General features: G+C 53.7%; 1 protein-coding gene across 3 annotated transcripts in view; it reads left to right on the top strand.

Moving 5' to 3' along the window:
• The first annotated feature begins 793 nt into the window (after positions 1 to 793).
• SLC22A8 (solute carrier family 22 (organic anion transporter), member 8) overlaps positions 794 to 17,419 on the top strand; it is a 20,489-nt gene continuing 3,863 nt past the window's right edge. The window contains exons 1-5 of one of the 3 annotated variants that reach the window (XM_012665322.1): positions 794 to 910; positions 1,621 to 1,978; positions 14,260 to 14,363; positions 14,882 to 15,036; positions 15,579 to 15,747. In XM_012665322.1, the coding sequence (XP_012520776.1) occupies positions 1,646 to 1,978; positions 14,260 to 14,363; positions 14,882 to 15,036; positions 15,579 to 15,747 (761 nt within the window). In that variant the 5' untranslated portion in view covers positions 794 to 910; positions 1,621 to 1,645. The remainder of the gene's footprint in view (positions 911 to 1,620; positions 1,979 to 14,259; positions 14,364 to 14,881; positions 15,037 to 15,578; positions 15,748 to 17,419) is intronic. The other 2 variants (XM_012665323.1, XM_012665324.1) reach the window with 2 other exon arrangements.

Below are 17,419 nucleotides of genomic sequence, written 5' to 3'. Positions count from 1 at the left end.
TGCCCCTGTGCTGCCACCTCCTGGCTGGGGGACAGTGGGCAAGTTACTTTTTTTTTTTTTTTTTCCAGACAGAGTCTTGCTCTGTTGCCTGGGATATAGTGCCATGGTGTCAGCCTTGCTCACAGCAACCTCAAACTCCTGGGCTCAAGCGATCCATCTGCCTCAGCCTCCTGAGTAGCTGGGACTACAGGCATGCGCCACCATGCCCGGCTAATTTTTTCTATATATTTTTAGTTGTCCAGCTAATTTATTTCTACTTTTAGTAGAGATGGAGTCTCTCTCTTGCTCAGGCTGGTCTTGAACTCCTGACCTTGAGTGATCCTGCCTCCTCGGCCTCCCAGAGTGCTAAGATTACAGGTGTGAGCCACCATGCCTGCCCTGGGCAAGTTACTTAACCTCTCTTTGCCTCCATCTCCTAATTTGTAATGTTAGACTAGTGACAGGGTTGCCATGGGGGTTAAACCAGCCTAACGTCGGCTGCTAGAAGTTGGGGTCTTGGACTTCTAGTCTCACCTCAGAGGGACCCTCAGGGCTCCGGCTAGACCCCCTCCCAGTCTCTCCATAATGTGAGCCTCTCCCGGCTGCCTGTTCCTCAGTCCAGCCCACAGCCCTGCTGGGCTCAGCCAGGCCCCCACCGCCCTGCCCCCGCCGGCTGAGGCAGCCCTTTGAGGAGAGCTGGGTTTGGTGGGTCCACAGCACTCTCCCTTCCGGTGATATTAATCCTCAAAAGAAAGTCAAACATTAGCCCGAGAAACAGCTTATGCCTTATATAAGCCCCCCTGGGGGGAGGCACAAACACAGCTTGTTGGAGCTGAGCTGCCCGACTACAGCAGCTGCCAGGCCCTAGGACAGATCAAGGACCTCAACCACACTGACCACCAGCACCACCGGACCCGGACCCCGCCACCAGGTGAGGAGGGGTGGAGGGCCCCCAGCCTAGGCACCCAGGAACTCCTGAGAAGCTCCCAAGGCCAGGCCGTGCTTCCTCATTGTGACTGGCCAAGCCCCTAATGCCCTCTGAGACCTGCTTGGGCTCTTTCTGCTACCCTAGCATGGTGGGCCCAGCCCCAGAAACAGCCAGAAGGCTCTGGGCTGGGGGAGGTCTTTCGCAGCAGGCAGCCCGAACTCTGCTAACCTTGTTTGTCTGCCTGGAGCAATCAGGAATGCCCCCCCATCCGACCCACCCCTGCCATCTACCCCGTGTAGCCAACATCCAAGACATCCCTTGGTCCCTGCTCTGTGGCCTGTACTACCCCATACATGCAGCTGGGCACACACATACTCACACCCACGGGCACACACACACAGCCACACACCTGAGCTCACACAGCTCTGCCCTTATGCTCCAGCCTAAATGTGCACTTACCTGTAGACATCTCTGTGTCCACACACCCAGACACACACATACACACCTGTGAACCCGCGACCCTCCATGCAGCTGGGTACACCCTCGTGCATCCACACATGAATCTGTGGATACGCATACCTTTACACGTTTACACATGCACCGTTCCACACGCTTGCGCCCACCCTCCCACGTGTGGTTGTGCACCCCTCCACAGGCCCACACATCACACACTCACACGCAGCCCTCTCCCTGGCCCAGTGCCTCGCCCACAGCTCTAGCTCATCTCACCCCAGTGCCATGACCTTCTCTGAGATCCTGGACCGCGTGGGCAGCATGGGCCGCTTCCAGTTCCTGCATGTGGCCATTCTAAGCATCCCAGTCCTCAACATGGCGAACCACAACCTGCTGCAGATCTTCACAGCCGCCACCCCTGCCCACCACTGTCGCCCACCCCCCAATGCCTCCGCAGGGCCCTGGGTGCTCCCCATGGGCCCGGATGGCAAGCCCGAGACATGTCTCCGTTTTGTACATCCGCCCAACGCCACCCTGCCCAACGACACCCAGAGAGCCACTGAGCCATGCCTGGACGGCTGGGTCTACAACAGCACCAGGGACACCATTGTGATAGAGGTACGCCTGGGTAGCCCCTCTCCCTCTGCTAACAGCAGACACCCCATGCGCCCTGCATCATCTGTGACAGCAGAGGAGCGGGGGCCTGGTCTGCCGAGGATCACAGGTCAGGCCACTGGGCTGGCGAGGAGGACGGGTGTGGGTGCGGGTGCACACCAGCCAAGAGCTGTGGCTGCGTCACACTCAGAGTGCAAGCGTTTCTTCTACAAAGAGCTAGCGAGGGCCTGTTCTGTGACAGGCACAGTGCTAAGCTCCGGGAATAGAAAAATGCACCATCCCTGTTCCCATGGGGGCCTACCACCTAGTGGGGATAGCACCAGTTAATGAACGTACAACACACAGTGTAAAATTACAACTTCAGAGTGACCTTAGACTGTGACCTACCCCTGAGCTGGGTGTGGAGGCGGGTGGGCATGGGAGGAACCCTCCCTAAAGAAGCGACTCCGGAGCTGAGATATGAGCATCGGGCAAGGGTTAACCAGGCAACAAGGGAGAGGAGGGAAATTCCATCTTGTGCAGAGGCCCCAGGAAGGGCGGGCATGGTGGGGAGGGGCTTCATGGCGTGGAGGGTTGAAACACTCCTGAGCAGATCCAGAAAGCGTCTCACCCACACGGCTCTTCATGCGTTCGCCTCCCATTCATTCATCCCTGCACTGATGCGCTGACTTGCACCTGCCGTCTTTCGGTGTACTGAGTCATGTCGGACTCGTCGGTGAACGGACAGGCCAGTCAGGGGACTATGATAGGAGGAAGATGGCAAACGGGAATTGGCGTTTATTGAATATCTACTGGCTGCCAGGCACATGTTGGTGCTTTGTAGACATTGCCTTGTTTGGTTCGGACAATGATGCTCTGTTGAAGTTGATTTCTATCTCCCTTTATAGATTTAAGAAAAACAAAAAACTAAGACCCAGAGAAGGGAGGTGATTGTCCAGTACAGAGGGTTAGTCTGGGAACTGGAATTTAAAGCTAAAGCCCGTAAGAGGTACAGGGAGACAAATATTTATGAGAGTTCAAAAGAGGGAGAAGCCACTGATTGGAGGGAGGCTTCATGGAGGAGGTGGCGTCTGAGCAGTGAGCAGAGACCCATGTTTTCACTCTCCCTCGGGGGCTGTGAGCCCCTCGAGGGCAGGATCCTGCTTTTGCCTCATGAGAGGATCTGCACGGCAAAGCCCTACCCGGTGTCAGGCCCGCGCCAGGCACACTATGTGTGTGGGCTTCTGGAAGCCCATGAGATGTAGCCTCTGGGCGGGAAGTATTATTATCTCAGTTCACAGAGGGGGAAACTGAGGCCTGGCCGGTTCCAGGCCTTTCCCAGGTTCACATGGCTAGACCCCGGCAGAGGCAGGATTTGAAGCTAGGACTATCTGCGTTCAGAGTCTATGTAATTGCGACTCATTTGTTTAACGGATATTTATTTATATATGAAGCTCTTAACTGTGTTCTAAGCACCTTATGGATATTAACACTTCTAACCTTCCTGACAACACTATACAGTGTTAGTGTTATGATCCCGTCTGTGAGGTGTGCAAACCGCAGCACACAGAGGTTACGTGGCTTGCTCAAAGTCACACTACTGGTACGTGGCAGATTCAGGACCTGAACACGGGCACCTGCCTCCAGGGCTGTGCTCCTAAACATGGTGTTTGCTGCTCCCATGTCCCTAGACTGTATCTCCTCCCTGCTGCGTTCACTGTTTCTCCCCAGCGTCAAGCATAGTGCACCCACGCATTTACTGCTATCCAATGCATTACGCTGAGGACGCAGAGTGGAAGAGCCCACCAGCCCCACCCGCCCTCCAGGGCTTCACCTCTCGTGAGGACACAGACCCACCCCTCGAGAACGGTGGGCAGTTTGGTGGGTCACGCAAGTTCCCCGGGGCAGAGGTTTTCCGCTGCTTTGCGGTGTCACTGCAGTGTCCCAAGCACCTAGAATAGTGCCGGGCACAGAATGAATGAGGATGCTCCGAGAGCCCAGAGGAGGGGTATCGCGCCAGCCCGGAGCAGGTGCTGAGGAGGGCTTACTGGGGTCGCAGTGCCTGCTCAGTGCAAAGGAGAGGTGTGAGCTACGGAGCAGGTGGAAGTGGGCAAGCGCGCTGCAGGCAAAAGAACAGTGTGGGAGGAGGGGGCCAAATGCAAAGTAACAGAAGCACGAAGAGAGCAGAACAATCAGGATTGCAGGTGCCAGGGGATGGCTGGCCCAGCAGTGGGGTATGGAAGCCCCGGACGTGGGGCTGGAGAGGACAGCAGGAGGGCCTGGCTTGGATGCTGAGGCCCTGTCTGAGGCAGTGAGGAGCCATTGAATGTGCTGGTGTTAAGCAGGAGAGTGGCCAGCTCAGATGACCTTCTAAGGACCATCACTCGGACTGCCTGGCAGAGAGTGGCCTGTAGACAGTACGGCAGCAGGGAGGCCCGTCTGCCAGTTGCACAGGGATTCAGGACAGATAGAAGGGACAGTCGGAATAGACACCAGAGAGATCAGGGAGTTGGAATCCGTGAGGTCTGGTAACTGAATGTAACAGTAATGTGAGAAGTGAGGGATGGAGGGAGCCGAAGATGCCTCAACACCCAGAAGTCAGTGTCCAAGTGTCTGGGTGACTTGCTGTGCATCTGGGGCCTGGGATGACAAAGAGGAGTAAAAGCCACCATCCACATCCTCCAAAAACATGGAACGCAGCCAAAGAAACAAAAATCCCATAGGGAACAATGAAATAGTAATCGTTGCGAACATCTCTTCCGTGCTCGCCATGTGCCAGATGGTTCTAAGCACATCGCGCATATGAACCCAGTTAATCCTCACAACAACCCTCTGAGGTTAGCACCTTTATTAGCGCATTTTTGTAGATGAGGAAACTGAGGGACAAGTCACTGGCCCAGGGGATCACATTTTGTACATGGTGGAGTGGGGAGTCACATCCAGGTACCCAGGCACCAGAGCCCCTGCTCCTCGAGACTGCACAGCCCCCCTGCACAACCTGGGAGGCCGACTGTGCGCCCTGCTGCCCCGCGGAGGGTGTCGCGGGGGTGCTGTGCACAGATGCTCCTTCCCGCTTTCGGCAGCTCCCCTGGGGCAGGTGCCGTGTCTCTCCCACCCGTCTCTGTCGTGACAGGACTAGGTACATGGCAAGTGCTCGGTCGATGCTGAATGAAGGACATGCCCTCTCAGAGCTTCACGGGAGGGACGAGAGGGACAGAGACACTGCTGACCGCTGGAAGCAGCTTGTGCTCCAGGACATGCCTCAGGCGACCCGGCGGGGGGCCTGGCCAAGCGCAGAGGCTGCAGGCCTGGTACCCAGGCCAGCATCAGTTCACGCTTGTGCCAGCTGAGCTCCCAGTCATCACGCCAGTGACTAGGACAGTGTGCATCTCCAATCCAGCAAGACGCAGGGGTCACCAGGCCTCAGGGTTCTACTGCACCCTTCTCCAGGTCAGGGCTGCTCCCTGAGGACCCTCAGCTGTGAGAATTCATAGGAGGGGTCCCCGCCCAGTCACTGAAGCATCAGTAGCTGGGCACGGCAAGGGCAGAGCCCTCTGGTTGCTCTGTTTGTGGTTCAGCCATGGCAAATCTAGGCTCCATCTGCTTGGGTGGGGCGGGGTGGGGTTCTGGCCCCCATGTGGTAGAGGCAGAGCAGTGGCTGGACCACCTATGGGTAGGTGGGTCTCTAGCACAGAGGCAGAGGACTGGATGTGCTGGCTCTGGGTGGGGCGGGAGGTGGTGAGGGAGGCAGGGGTATTTGGCAGTGAGCGAGGTTGGTCCAGGTGACCGCAGCTGTGGAGGCAAACAGACAGCGTGGGATCGTGAACTAGAGTCCTACGACCAGAGTTCACATCCTGACTCTGCCAGTTATTAGGAGTGTCGCAATTCCTGGGTGTGTCAGTTTCCTCATCCGTCAAAAGGGCTAAGAAAGCAAGTGTGAGGGTTAAGGAGATAGTGCAAGCGCAGCACTCCGCACCAGCCCGGGTTCAGTTCGTGCTAGCGGCTGCTGTTGTTGTTACTGTTGTTAAGAGGCATGTCTGAGAACTAGAAAGTTAGTCCCCACCAGAAGAGTCCAGGGACCCCCTAGTACAATGGGAGTCAGCTCTCACAGCTCTTCCTGTCTTACCCAGGCTCCCAGACTCTGCCACCCTCCCGGCCCCCACCTGGCCCCTCTGTGCTGCTCAGATCCAGCTCCACCCCCACAGCCAGCGACCTGGAGAGTCACCTCCCCACTCCTGCTTCAGTCCCCGCATCTGTAGAGTGGGGGTTGCCTCCTGGAGGGGGCGTGAGGGTGGGAGGGCTGAGTTGGCGCAGCAGGCCAGCTGGCTCTGGGTTCGGACAGGAACGGAGGGCAGCCTCCCTCCCATTTCTGATCCCCTAAGCTTTCCTGGCAGTGGCTACCACAAATTCCTTTCTCTTGGTGTAGCAGAGACAGGGTTGGGATTTTTCAGAATGAGCTTTACTAGGACATTAAGAGGAAACAAAGCACTTTCTTTTAAGTCTGGGAAGCAGGGAGCGTGGCTTCTGGGTGCTGGGCTCCCTAGAGAGGCGCGTAGCCCACAGCTCACACCACTGAGCCTCAGACCTGGGGGCCTGGGCCTGGGCCTGGCCCTGGATGAGGAAGGCCCATCTCTCTAAGGCCCCTGGGCTTCCTCTCTGGGCCTTGGGCCTCCCTGTCCCATCTCCAGGGCCATAAGAAGCTTGTCCCCCCACCCACATAAGTCCCTGGAGGCCCCGGGTCAGCTGCTGGAAAAGCAGGAACCTGCCCAGTGGGGCCTCCCAGGAGCAAGGCTCCTCGGTGGGGAGGTGCCTCTGCCAGGTCTCCGGCCAGCCCCCTCCGACCTTCCTCCATCCCCATCCCCAGGTCCCCAGGCTGCCCAGCTCCTGGCCCACTCGTGCATCTCTCAGCCCCAGCGCACTCCCGCTTCACATCCCACTCGCCACCCTCAGCCCTGCCCAGGCCCCTGCTCCACCGTCTCCTTCAAGCCTCTAGTCTGACTCCTGGGCAGGGCCTGACAGCCCCACCCCAGCCACTTTTTTCACCTAGAAAGCCCCTGATCAGGTGCACAGAGGGGGCCTGGGGCCATTCTGTGGACTCTCCAGGGTCAGGAACTCACTCAGTGATCACCTACTGCAGGCAGGGCCCTGGGCTGGTGCTTTGCATTTCTTCTCACCTGCCCCAGTGAATGAGGCACTACTATCCCGTTTTTCAGAGGAACACACTGGGCTCATATCCAGAAGGTGGCCTTCCCAGACATGATGGTGAGTCAAGCTTTTCTAGAAGGAAGGTCAGGGGTCCTGACTCCAGAGTCCATGCCTTTTCAAAACTGCATCACATGTCCCTGTGAGCAGGCCTTACAATTACATGTGACAATAATAATGAAACAGCTGTCATGAACTGGGTGCCCATTGTTTGCCAGGTATAGAGCTGGGTGCTGGTTAATCCTTACATCATTTCCAATCCAGAGAAGCAGGTACTGGTTACCTGTAGGTACTGATGAGGAGACTGAGCCAATGAGACGTTAAGTAACTGGCCCAGAAACACACAGCTCCTAAGTGGCAGAGCTGGAGACTTGTGTCCTTTTGATGCTCCCCGAGATACCTAGTTCGTCCCCTCCCTCAGGGCTCCAGGAATGCAACAGCCATTCTCCCCAAGGCCTGACCCAGCAACAAAAGGCTCTCAAGCTAGAGCAGGCAGTTTCCTTGTCCCTGCTCTAGGGGGTAGGGACCGTGTGTGCAGAGTCAGTTCCCCCACACACAGCAGGGATCCCATCCTGCCAGTGATGATCTTAATCACGAATGGCTCGCCCTGGCCTTCTGTGACCCGCCCAGATTTCCCCTCTGAGGGTGCCTCCTGGCCTTGCTTCTTGCCACTCACACTTTGGACTGCCATCAGACTAACCCACCTGGCTCCGACCTTGACTGCCTCCTCAACCACAATCCCAGCCTGTCCTGGGTTACGGTGTCCTACCGTGGCTCACAGCAATAGGCCCCATGTGTTGTGCCTTTCCTCTGGCAGCCTGGGGCTCAGAGCGAAGCACACAGTGGGACATCAGGGAGCTGCAGTCACGGTCAAGAGCCATCCAGGTCCAGCAGACCTGAGCTTGAGTCTCCATCTTGAAATGAACCCAGCTGACCCTCTGAGCCTCAGATTCTTTGTCTGTAAAATGGACATAATAAGGTCCCTATGTCATAGGCTACTATGGCATTACTTGCAAAGCTTCCTCCTGGGCATAGTCACCCTTCTCTCTTTCTTCCCTGCCACCTTCCTGGAGCACCAGCCCACACAGAAAGTCACGGCAGTGAGCTTACTGTTCTTCCCTGCCAGAACCCAGCTCCCTTGGGGCTGTTATACTCCAAGAAAGAAAAAAGAAAACCAAGAACTCTAGACTAGAATACTGGGAACAATAACACTGTGTGTATGGGAGGTGAGGTGGGAGGATCACTTGAGCTCAGGAGTTCAAGACCAGCCTGAGCAAGAGCAAGACCCCGTCTCTACTAAAAATAGAAAAAGTAGCCGGGCATGGTGGCATGCACACCTGTAGTCCCAGCTACTTGGGAGGCTGAGGCAGGAGGATCACTTGAGCCCAGGAGTTTGAGGTTGCTGTGAACTATGCTGACACCACTGCACTCTGACCCGGGCAATAGAGCAAGACTCTGTCTCAAAAGAAAAAAAAAAAAAACTATGTGGAGTTGCCAAAAGTCGATGGGAAATATCAGACAAGGCCATGCCAAGGGCTAAATACAAGCACCAGGAAGCTGAGTGATTGGCTCCCTCCAACCAGCAGGTTGCCTTTCCCGCTGTGGGTCTCATCAGTGATAATGGCCCCAGCCCTATTCACTCATTAATTATTCACTGAACAAACATTAACATTTATTATGTACTGACTACTCTGCTAGCTGCTAGACATAAAAAAAAAAAAAAGTCAAATGAAATGCTCTCTGTCCTCAGTGAAGTTACAGGATACAGGAGAGAAAAACAAGTAAATAAGCAGCTAGAATGCTGTGTAATAGGTGCCCTGTTAGAGGTAACAGCAGGATGCTGGGAGTGGAAGAAGAAATGAGGGACACCTCACCCTTCCCTGCACTGGGCGTCTAGATGTGCTTCTCTTCCATTTATCCATTTCCCAAATATTTATCCACCACCTGCTTGTGCCAGGCAACCAGAAAACAAGTTCCTGGCACTCCAAAAAGATGATCTCGATGTGAGTTTTGAAGGGCTGGCAACATTATTAGAATAAGGGGATCATGACAAGTGCAAAAGAAAAGAAGAATGCAATAGCATGAAGCTTTTGTGGAATCACTAGTGCAAATTCTCCCTGTATATCTTCCTCTGTACAGAAAATCCAGGATGCCTTCGCAAACCTCTCCCATTTGCGCTACATCTGGTTCCTGGACTGCCACACCATTCTATTCCCAGTCCTTTTCCCGTCACTGCCTACCAAATCAGCAGATACTCAGATACACAGGAAGCAGGCAGCGATCCATTTGTTAGGGCTTCCACAACAAACTGTCACAAATAGGGTGGCTTAAAACAACAGAGATTTTATTGTCTCACAGATCCGGAGGTTAGAAGTCCAAAATCAAGGTATCAGTCCTCTCTCAAGGCTCTAGGGAAGAATCCCTCTTTGCCTCTTCCAGCTTCTGCTGCTTGGTAGCAGTCTTTGGCATTCCTTGGCTTTTGGACGCATCACTCCAACCTCTGCCTCTGTCCATTGTAACATAGTGTCCTCCCTGTATGTCCCTCTCTTCTCTTCTTATAAGGACACTAGTCATAGTGGATCAAAGCCCCCCAACTTCAGTATGACCTCATCATAACTTAGCTAATTGTATCTACAACACTATTTCCAAATGAGGTCACATTCTGAGGTACTGGGGATTAGGACTTCAACATATCTTTTGGGGGAACACAGTTCAACCCATAATAGTTGTACATCTCAGATCTGAGCCCCTTGGATTTGTGTTGATCTGCAAGGCAGCCATGGCCACATTTTTGTCATCAGTTCTGATATGCTTCATTAACCATGAAATCTCTGGAAGCACTTTAGATTGCCATTGAAGTCCAATTCTTCTTAAATATTTAACCACAAAGCACTCCTCTTTTGGAGCTTCCAGACTTCACTGAAGGATGGTAATCCTCCAGTAGACAATTTTCCATAGAAGGTTTTCCAGTCTGATTGTGAAGGAAGAACGCTTCTCTCCTTGCTGACACATGGTGATATATTCATTACATGCAGCCTAGCCATGATCCATCCTGATACGCATTCATTCTGGGGAAGTGAGGGGGTTCTCCACATAGCATTTGGAGTGTGGACATTTAGACATTGGCATATCTGTAACTTCTAAGGCTTGCCACCCCTCTATTCTTTCTATGACATGTTCACTCATTCAATTCCACAGGTATTTGTTGAGTGCCTACTATGTGTCAGGCACTGTTCTAGGCATTGAAAGTACGGTAGTGAACAAAATAGACTAAAGGCCTTACCCTCATCAAACTGACATTCTTGGGGGAGAAACATGCAGTAAGCAAAAAAGTGGAAAAGATGCAGTATGTCCGATGGCATAAGTGCTATAGAAAACGTTAAATAGAGTAGAAAGATGGACACTACTGAGGATTGTAGTTGTGAATATAGCGGGGTCAAGGACAGTCTCATTGAGAAGATAACATTTGAGCAAAGACATGAAGTAGGGGCACACCTGACATGTGTATGGAACAAGATGATCAATTCAGCAAGAGTAGAGTCTGGGAGGGAGAGAGCAGTAGCAGGTGAGAGCAGAGAGGAAATAGGGATAAAGATGGGAGCAGATCCTACAGAGCCTCCTAGGCCATTGTAAGGATTGGGCATGTTCTCAACATGACCCAAAGTTCATTCCAGGAATGACATTTTTTGTAAATTGTTCAATTTTCTCTTAGAAACTGGCATGTGACAGTTATTCTAAAGCATACATGATCACAAGTTCCATGGTAGAAAGAAACAAAAGACCCAGAAGATCTGGTCTCAGTGGAGCAGGGCAGCAGCCTTAAACTAATCCAAGCAGGTCTGACATTGACCTTCTCATGATCCAAACAGATGCTTGATTTCTTAAAGCACTAAATGTCATGAAGATTGGGATAAAAATCTAATTTCCGTTTGCAACTTATCATGGGCTGTATCAGGATAGGTTAGGATGCTATAACAAAAGAGTCAACAATAATTCATGGCTTGAAGAAGATAGAAGTGTTTCTCTTTCTCATGTAACAGTTCCAAGCTGAGTAGCATTTCAGGCTGATGGGTGGCTCTGCTCCATAGGGTCATTCAGGGACCCAGACTGACAGCAGCTCTGCCATCTTCAACACTCGGCTTCCAGAGTTGTTCTACTTGGCACCATGCCCAGCCAACAGGGAGGAAGAAGGCATGTAAGTCCAGGCCAGGGATTTCCTCTTAAGCAAATGAGATGGAAGTAACATACATCTCTTCTACTCCCTTTCCACTGTCAAGAACCACATGGCCCTACCCAGCTACAAGGTCACTTGGGAAATATGCTATTTACTATGGAGGAAGGGGAGAACGAATTTAGGTAAACAGTAGATCTTTCCTTTAGTTTTTCCTAAAGGATCTTTATGCAGCATGCTACAAGCACTGGAAGTCACTCTAGACACCCACTGGCAAATTCCTCCTCACACCCCCTTACTTCCTCTTTTACCTTTTTCCCTCCCCCAAGCCATCTGCATACCATGTAGGCCTCCTTCCCAGCTAGAAGGGACCGCCATGTTTGCTGGCCATGCCGGGCTACTGAGACAGCTGGAGAACCTGGAATCCTATCAACCCCTGTCTCCCTTCACTTCCAGCTGAGGAGTGTGGAAAAAAGTTCCCTGGGATGTGCGGTTCTTCCCCTTTTGGAATGTTTTACTTTCAAAACATTCTTGTGAGGCATTTCTAGTGAATTAAATTCTCCACTTCATTACACAAGTAATTCAGGGTGGCTGGAGCAAAGGGTGCATGTTGGGGATTAGCAGGAGATTAGGCCAGACAGGTAGACAGGAGCCAGAGCATGGAGGGTCATATAAATCTGTGTTTACCCAAAGGGCAAGAGGAAGTCAATGAATGCTTTGGGCAAGACAGGAAGGAGCCTGATTTGGGCAGTGTTTTAGAAAGCTGTTAGGGTTATCAGGGCAAGAATGGATAGGAGGGGATGAGACGGAAGTCAGGAGACCTGTCAGAATGTTGTTGTAGTAATCTCCTCTGGGCCTCAGTTTCCTCATCTGTAAAATGGAGGTGATGTTAGCACCTAAATAATAAAGTTGTTGTGAGGATTAAAGAAGTTAAAACACAGAAAGAGCTTAGAACAGTGCCTGATACCTAGAAAGCCCTCAATAAATATCGGCTGTCATTATTAATCCAAGTGCAAGAGAATGAGGCCCACACTGAGACAGTTGTAGTGGAAATAGAAGAATCCAGATTCCAGAAATATAAAAAAGTTAGAAACTTGAGGATCCAGTGACCGGGTCATGGGAGAGGGAGGGAGGAGTCAAGAGGGTTACCAGCGTGATCTCATGGATGTAGATCTCGCGCATCTTGGAATCTTGAAGAAGTTGACTTTGTGGAAGTAGAGAGTAGGTTGATGGTCCCCAGTGGCTGCGGGCGAGGGGGCTGGAGCGACGGGACGGAGGATTCCTGGTCAAAGGGTACAAAGTTCCAGCTAGACAGGAAGAATATGTTCTGAGACCCATCATGCAGCAGGGTGGCTATAGTCAATAATAATGTATCATATATTTCAAAATATCTAAGAGAGGAACTTTCAAATCTATCACTACAAAAAATTTTGGGCAAGTGAGGTGAGGGATGTGTTCAATTAGCTTGATTTAATCGCTCCACATTGCATATGCATAGCATAGTGTGTTCTCCATACGTGTAATATAGCTATGACTTACCAGTTCGAAATAACATAAGCTTTTTAAAATTAAAATTAAAAAAGAGAGGGTAACTAGTCACTGAGATTGAGACCTTAACGAGGAGTGGATTGACAAGTCCCACTGAGTCTGAGATGCCCGTGTGACGTCACCAGGTGGCATTTTAAGGGGGCTGCAGAATCGACTGGCCCAGGGGCCAGGAGAGAGTTTGGGCTGGAGATAAGGATTTGGAATCTTCAGCATAAAATAGCAATTGAAGCCATGGGAACGGAAGGATCGCCTAGGATAGAGGACAGAGAGGAAGATCCAGAAAGAGCTCTGGGGAGGCTCCAAGGCACAGGCAGAGAGAGAGGAGCCCACGGAGGAGAGGGAGGAGCGTGGAATGGTGGGAGGAAGACTGGGCGGAGGGAGAGGTCAAGCCGGGCAGGATGCAGGAGGTTCCGTGTTGCGGTGAAACAGAAGCCTTCGGTGGCTTTGGTGAGCGTGTGGATGGGTGGGGGCAGAACTGAGAATCCAGTGGGAGATGAGGAGGGGGTGACAGCAAGTGTGGCTCCTCCTTCGAGAGCTCTGGCCTTGAAGGGAAAGGAGAAATGGAGTGAGTGTGGAAAGGAGAGATGGAGAGTTGAACACATCCGGTGCCGGTGAGGAGGCCTCGGGAGAGAGTGAGAAAGAGCCTGGAGGGCGGAGGGAGGTGGCAACTGCGGAGTAAACTGCCCTGTGGAGGAGAGAGGGTGCAGTCAGGGTGCAGACAGAGGGACTGGCCTCAGGAAGGAGGCAAGCAGGGAGCCACAGGGCCGCAGGCAAGCTCAGAGGGGAAGAGGGAGGAGGCTGAGGCCAGACCTGACGTGGCCACTGAGCACTTTGTAAGCCATACAACAGGCCACGTATGCTTGAGGGGTGCAGGTCAGGGACTCAGAGAGCCACAGTTGGACCCAGTGGGCCCTGGGCCAGGTTGAAAGAGGAAATGGTGGCCAGGCGCAGTGGCTCACACCTGTAATCCTAGCACTCTGGGAGGCCAAGACGGGAGGATCGATTGCTTGAGGTCTGGAGTTCCACACTAGCCTGAGCAAGAGCAAGACCCCGTCTCCACAAAAAATAGAAAAAATTAGCTGAGTGTGGTGGCATGCTCTTGCAGTCCCAGCTACTCAGGAGGCTGAGGCAGGATGATCACTTGAGCCCAGGAGTTTGAGGTTGCAGTGAGCTATGATGATACCACTGCCCTCTAGCCTGAGTGACAGAGCCAGACTCCGTCTCCAAAGAAAAAAGAGAGGAAATTATGCTTGGGAGGAAATTGTGCTCAGGATGCTGGGACAGGGAACAGGGACAAGGCCAAGTGTGTGAAGGCACAGTCTAAGCAAGGCTGAGCAGGCTGGTCTGTGCTGAGCCCGGCTGGCCCTACCTTTCTTTTGTGCAGTGGGACTTGGTGTGCAATTCCAACAAAATGAAGGAGATGGCCCAGTCTATCTTCATGGCGGGCATACTGATTGGAGGGCTCGTGCTGGGAGACCTGTCTGACAGGTGAGATGCAAGGGCACAGCCCGTGGAGACAACCCCTCCCCACCCTGCTCCACCCATGCACCCCCAAAGAAGCAAAGAGCCGGGGGAGGTGGGTGGGATGGCCCTTGCTGTGTGCCTTGGCCAAGCCCACTCACTTCGTAGGCCATAGCCTTCTCTCCACCCCAAAGCCCTTTCCCCAGACCCCGAGGGAAAAGCCTGCAGGTTTTCAGACACAGAAGAGCGGCTGTGTGGAGCTGGAGGCAGGCTGGATGGACTGCTTAGAGACGGGTGACCCCTGCTCAGACAGCTAAGCTGGGGGTGGATGTAGCAGGGATCACTCATTAACTCAAACTTCTAATTGCAAACTTGTCAAAAAATAGCAATTACCAGAAGCGCTCTGTCTGGGGAGGGAGGTATATGCCCCACAGGGCAGTGGGCGAGGGAACTCAAGTCCAGCCCTTTGCCCCAGAGCCTGCAGAGTCACTGGCCTTGGCAGGCCACAGGGGCTAACCTGGCCCCTCCTCTCCCTCGAGCTGCAGGTTTGGCCGCAGGCCCATCCTGACCGGCAGCTACCTGCTGCTGGCAACCAGCGGCTCCGCTGCAGCCTTCAGCCCCTCCCTCACCGTCTACTTCATCTTCCGCTTCCTATGTGGCTTTGGCATCTCAGGCATCACCCTGAGCACCATCATCTTGAGTGAGCCGCAGGAGGGCAGGGAGCCGGGTTTTGGGGAGCACCCGCCAGAAACCAGAAGAGAGTGGGGTCTGGGCATGGTTCAGCCACAGGCTCCCTGTGACCTTTATTAAGGTGCTGCCTTCTCAGGACCTCAGAGGCCCCCTCTGAACGTGACAGTGAAAACAAGCATAATAATAGCAGCTGTCAATACCGAGGCCTTACCTTGGGCCTGGCACTCTGCCAGGTACACAGTCTCATTCAGTCTGTACTTGTGAGTGATACTATTATCCCCATTTTACGGATGAGGAAACTGAGGCAAAACAAAGGAAGTCACTTGCCGCTGGAGAAGCAGTAGTCAAGAGCATGGGTTTGGGAGTAGACAGACCTGGGTTGAGTCCTACCTCCTGGAGCCTCAGCTGCAGCTTCTGTAAAATGGGGACGATGGACCCCTAGGATCGGGATCAGACTGAGTCACCACGGGGAGGGAGGAGCTTGTGCCCCTTGACAAGGAGGTACCTGGGGCCTAGCAGGACCCTAATCTTGTCCTTGGGCTCTTCCCGCAGGCGTGGAGTGGGTGCCCACCCGGATGCGGGCCCTCGTGTCGACAGCAACTGGCTACTGCTACACCATTGGCCAGTTTATCCTGCCCGGCCTGGCCTACGCTATCCCCCAGTGGCGCTGGCTGCAGTTAACCGTGTCCATCCCCTTCTTTGTCTTCTTCCTGTCATCCTGGTATGTGGCCCTCTCCTCCTCATCTGCCTTCCTAGGCACCCCACGGGCCAAACAGAGGGAGCCTGTGACTGACCGGACTAGCCAACGCTGTCTGTCCCTGGGTCCCCCATCCCAGAGCCAGGGGAGGGCCCTCCGGGGGGAAGAAGTTACGTGAGCAAATCCATGCTGCAGGAGGGGCAGGTGTCCTGGGCGCAGTAGGGGCCGCCTGCGGCCGAAGAAGGGGAGTAAGTTGGGAAGGACGGCATGGGCCGCGGGGAGCCCGGAGAGCCAAGGGAGCCTCATGGTCCAGTGGAAGGAGGAAGAAAGCCACTGCTGGTGTCTGTGGTGCCGCAGGCCTGCCCAAGCTTCCCTGTGCAAAATAATAGCTGAAAGGGACAGACTCCCGTAGCTGGGGAAGACAGACAGACGGGAGGTGACGGTGCGGGCAGGAGGATTCTGGGGGCAAGTCTATGATGCATTTTGAAGGAAGAATCCAGAGAATTTGGGGCCTTGTACATTTGAAGTATAAAGGGAAGGAAAGTTCAAAAAGGAGCCCCAGCCTGGGAACCCGGGACAGTGGGTGGCCGGGTAAGAGACCCAGCGTGGGTGCAGAGCTCATGGTCAACATGGTGAACCTGAGGCCACAATGAAAGACAGGAGATGAGTCTCCAGAGGTAGCTGGAGCCAAGAACAGGAGATCACCAACAAGCTCCAGGAAAGAACTGGACCCTTGGAGCCTGTCCCGGCCTCACCCTCCATTGTCTTGGGTGCCCGTGGTGTCTCTGTGCGAGATTGTATTATCGTCCCTGTTTGGTAGATGAGGACACTAAGGCTCAAAGAAGTGAAGCAACTCCCCAAAGTGACATGAAAAGGTGCAGAAAAGGGACGGAACCTCGGCTTGGAAATGAGAATAGACGCTCGTAGAGGGAATGGGCAGTGCGGGGGACAGAGTGAGAGGGATGGTCAGGGGTCCCGGTTGGGGCTCGGGGCACAGCCACAGCAGGGGTGGAAGCAGCGACGGAGCAGGCAGAGTCGGGAGGTAGAACAAGGCCAAGTGGTCGGCAGAGTGCAGTCGCGAGCTCGGGCCCATTCATCACAAGCCACGGGATAAGTTTCACCCACACTGAGCCTCAAGAATTTTCTAGGTAAAATGGAGACAATGTTGCCTGTCACCCAGAGTTTCATGGGCCTGGTACACAGGAAGGCTCATTAACTGGAAGCCATTGCTGTCATTATTCTCAGGAGTCCAGGCCCTGGCTATGGTGTTTGAGAGGACATCCCTGGTAATCTTGGTGACGGCAGGCTCAGAAGACTGTCAGGGGAGGAGGGGGGATAGTGACAGGCCCAGGAAGCCACCACTATCAGCTGGGGGCAGTGGTCTGAGGCCAGGTGACCAGCGTCCACTCCCTGAGGGCCTCGCTGCAGCCAGGTCCTGGGTACCTACGGGGGCCACAGCCAGAGCAGACCGCACCTTGGAGCAGACTTCTGCAAACGCCACTCCTTCCCCCCACATCTCTGCACCGCACCCACCCCCGCCTCTATGCCTAGTGACCCTCAGGGATTGCTCAGGGTGAGCCGACTCCAAAAACATAGCCCGAGGGAGATGGAGGTGACCGCTCACTTGCCAATCCCAAGATCCCACCCCCCCACCCCCGTGCTGTGACCACACCCCTGCCCCCAGCAGAGTTAGTCC

Source organism: Propithecus coquereli, unplaced genomic scaffold, assembly GCF_000956105.1.
Source record: "Propithecus coquereli isolate 6110/MARCELLA unplaced genomic scaffold, Pcoq_1.0 Scaffold120, whole genome shotgun sequence".
Lineage (NCBI taxonomy): Eukaryota > Metazoa > Chordata > Mammalia > Primates > Indriidae > Propithecus > Propithecus coquereli.
This window is presented reverse-complemented; position numbering and strand designations above follow the sequence as displayed.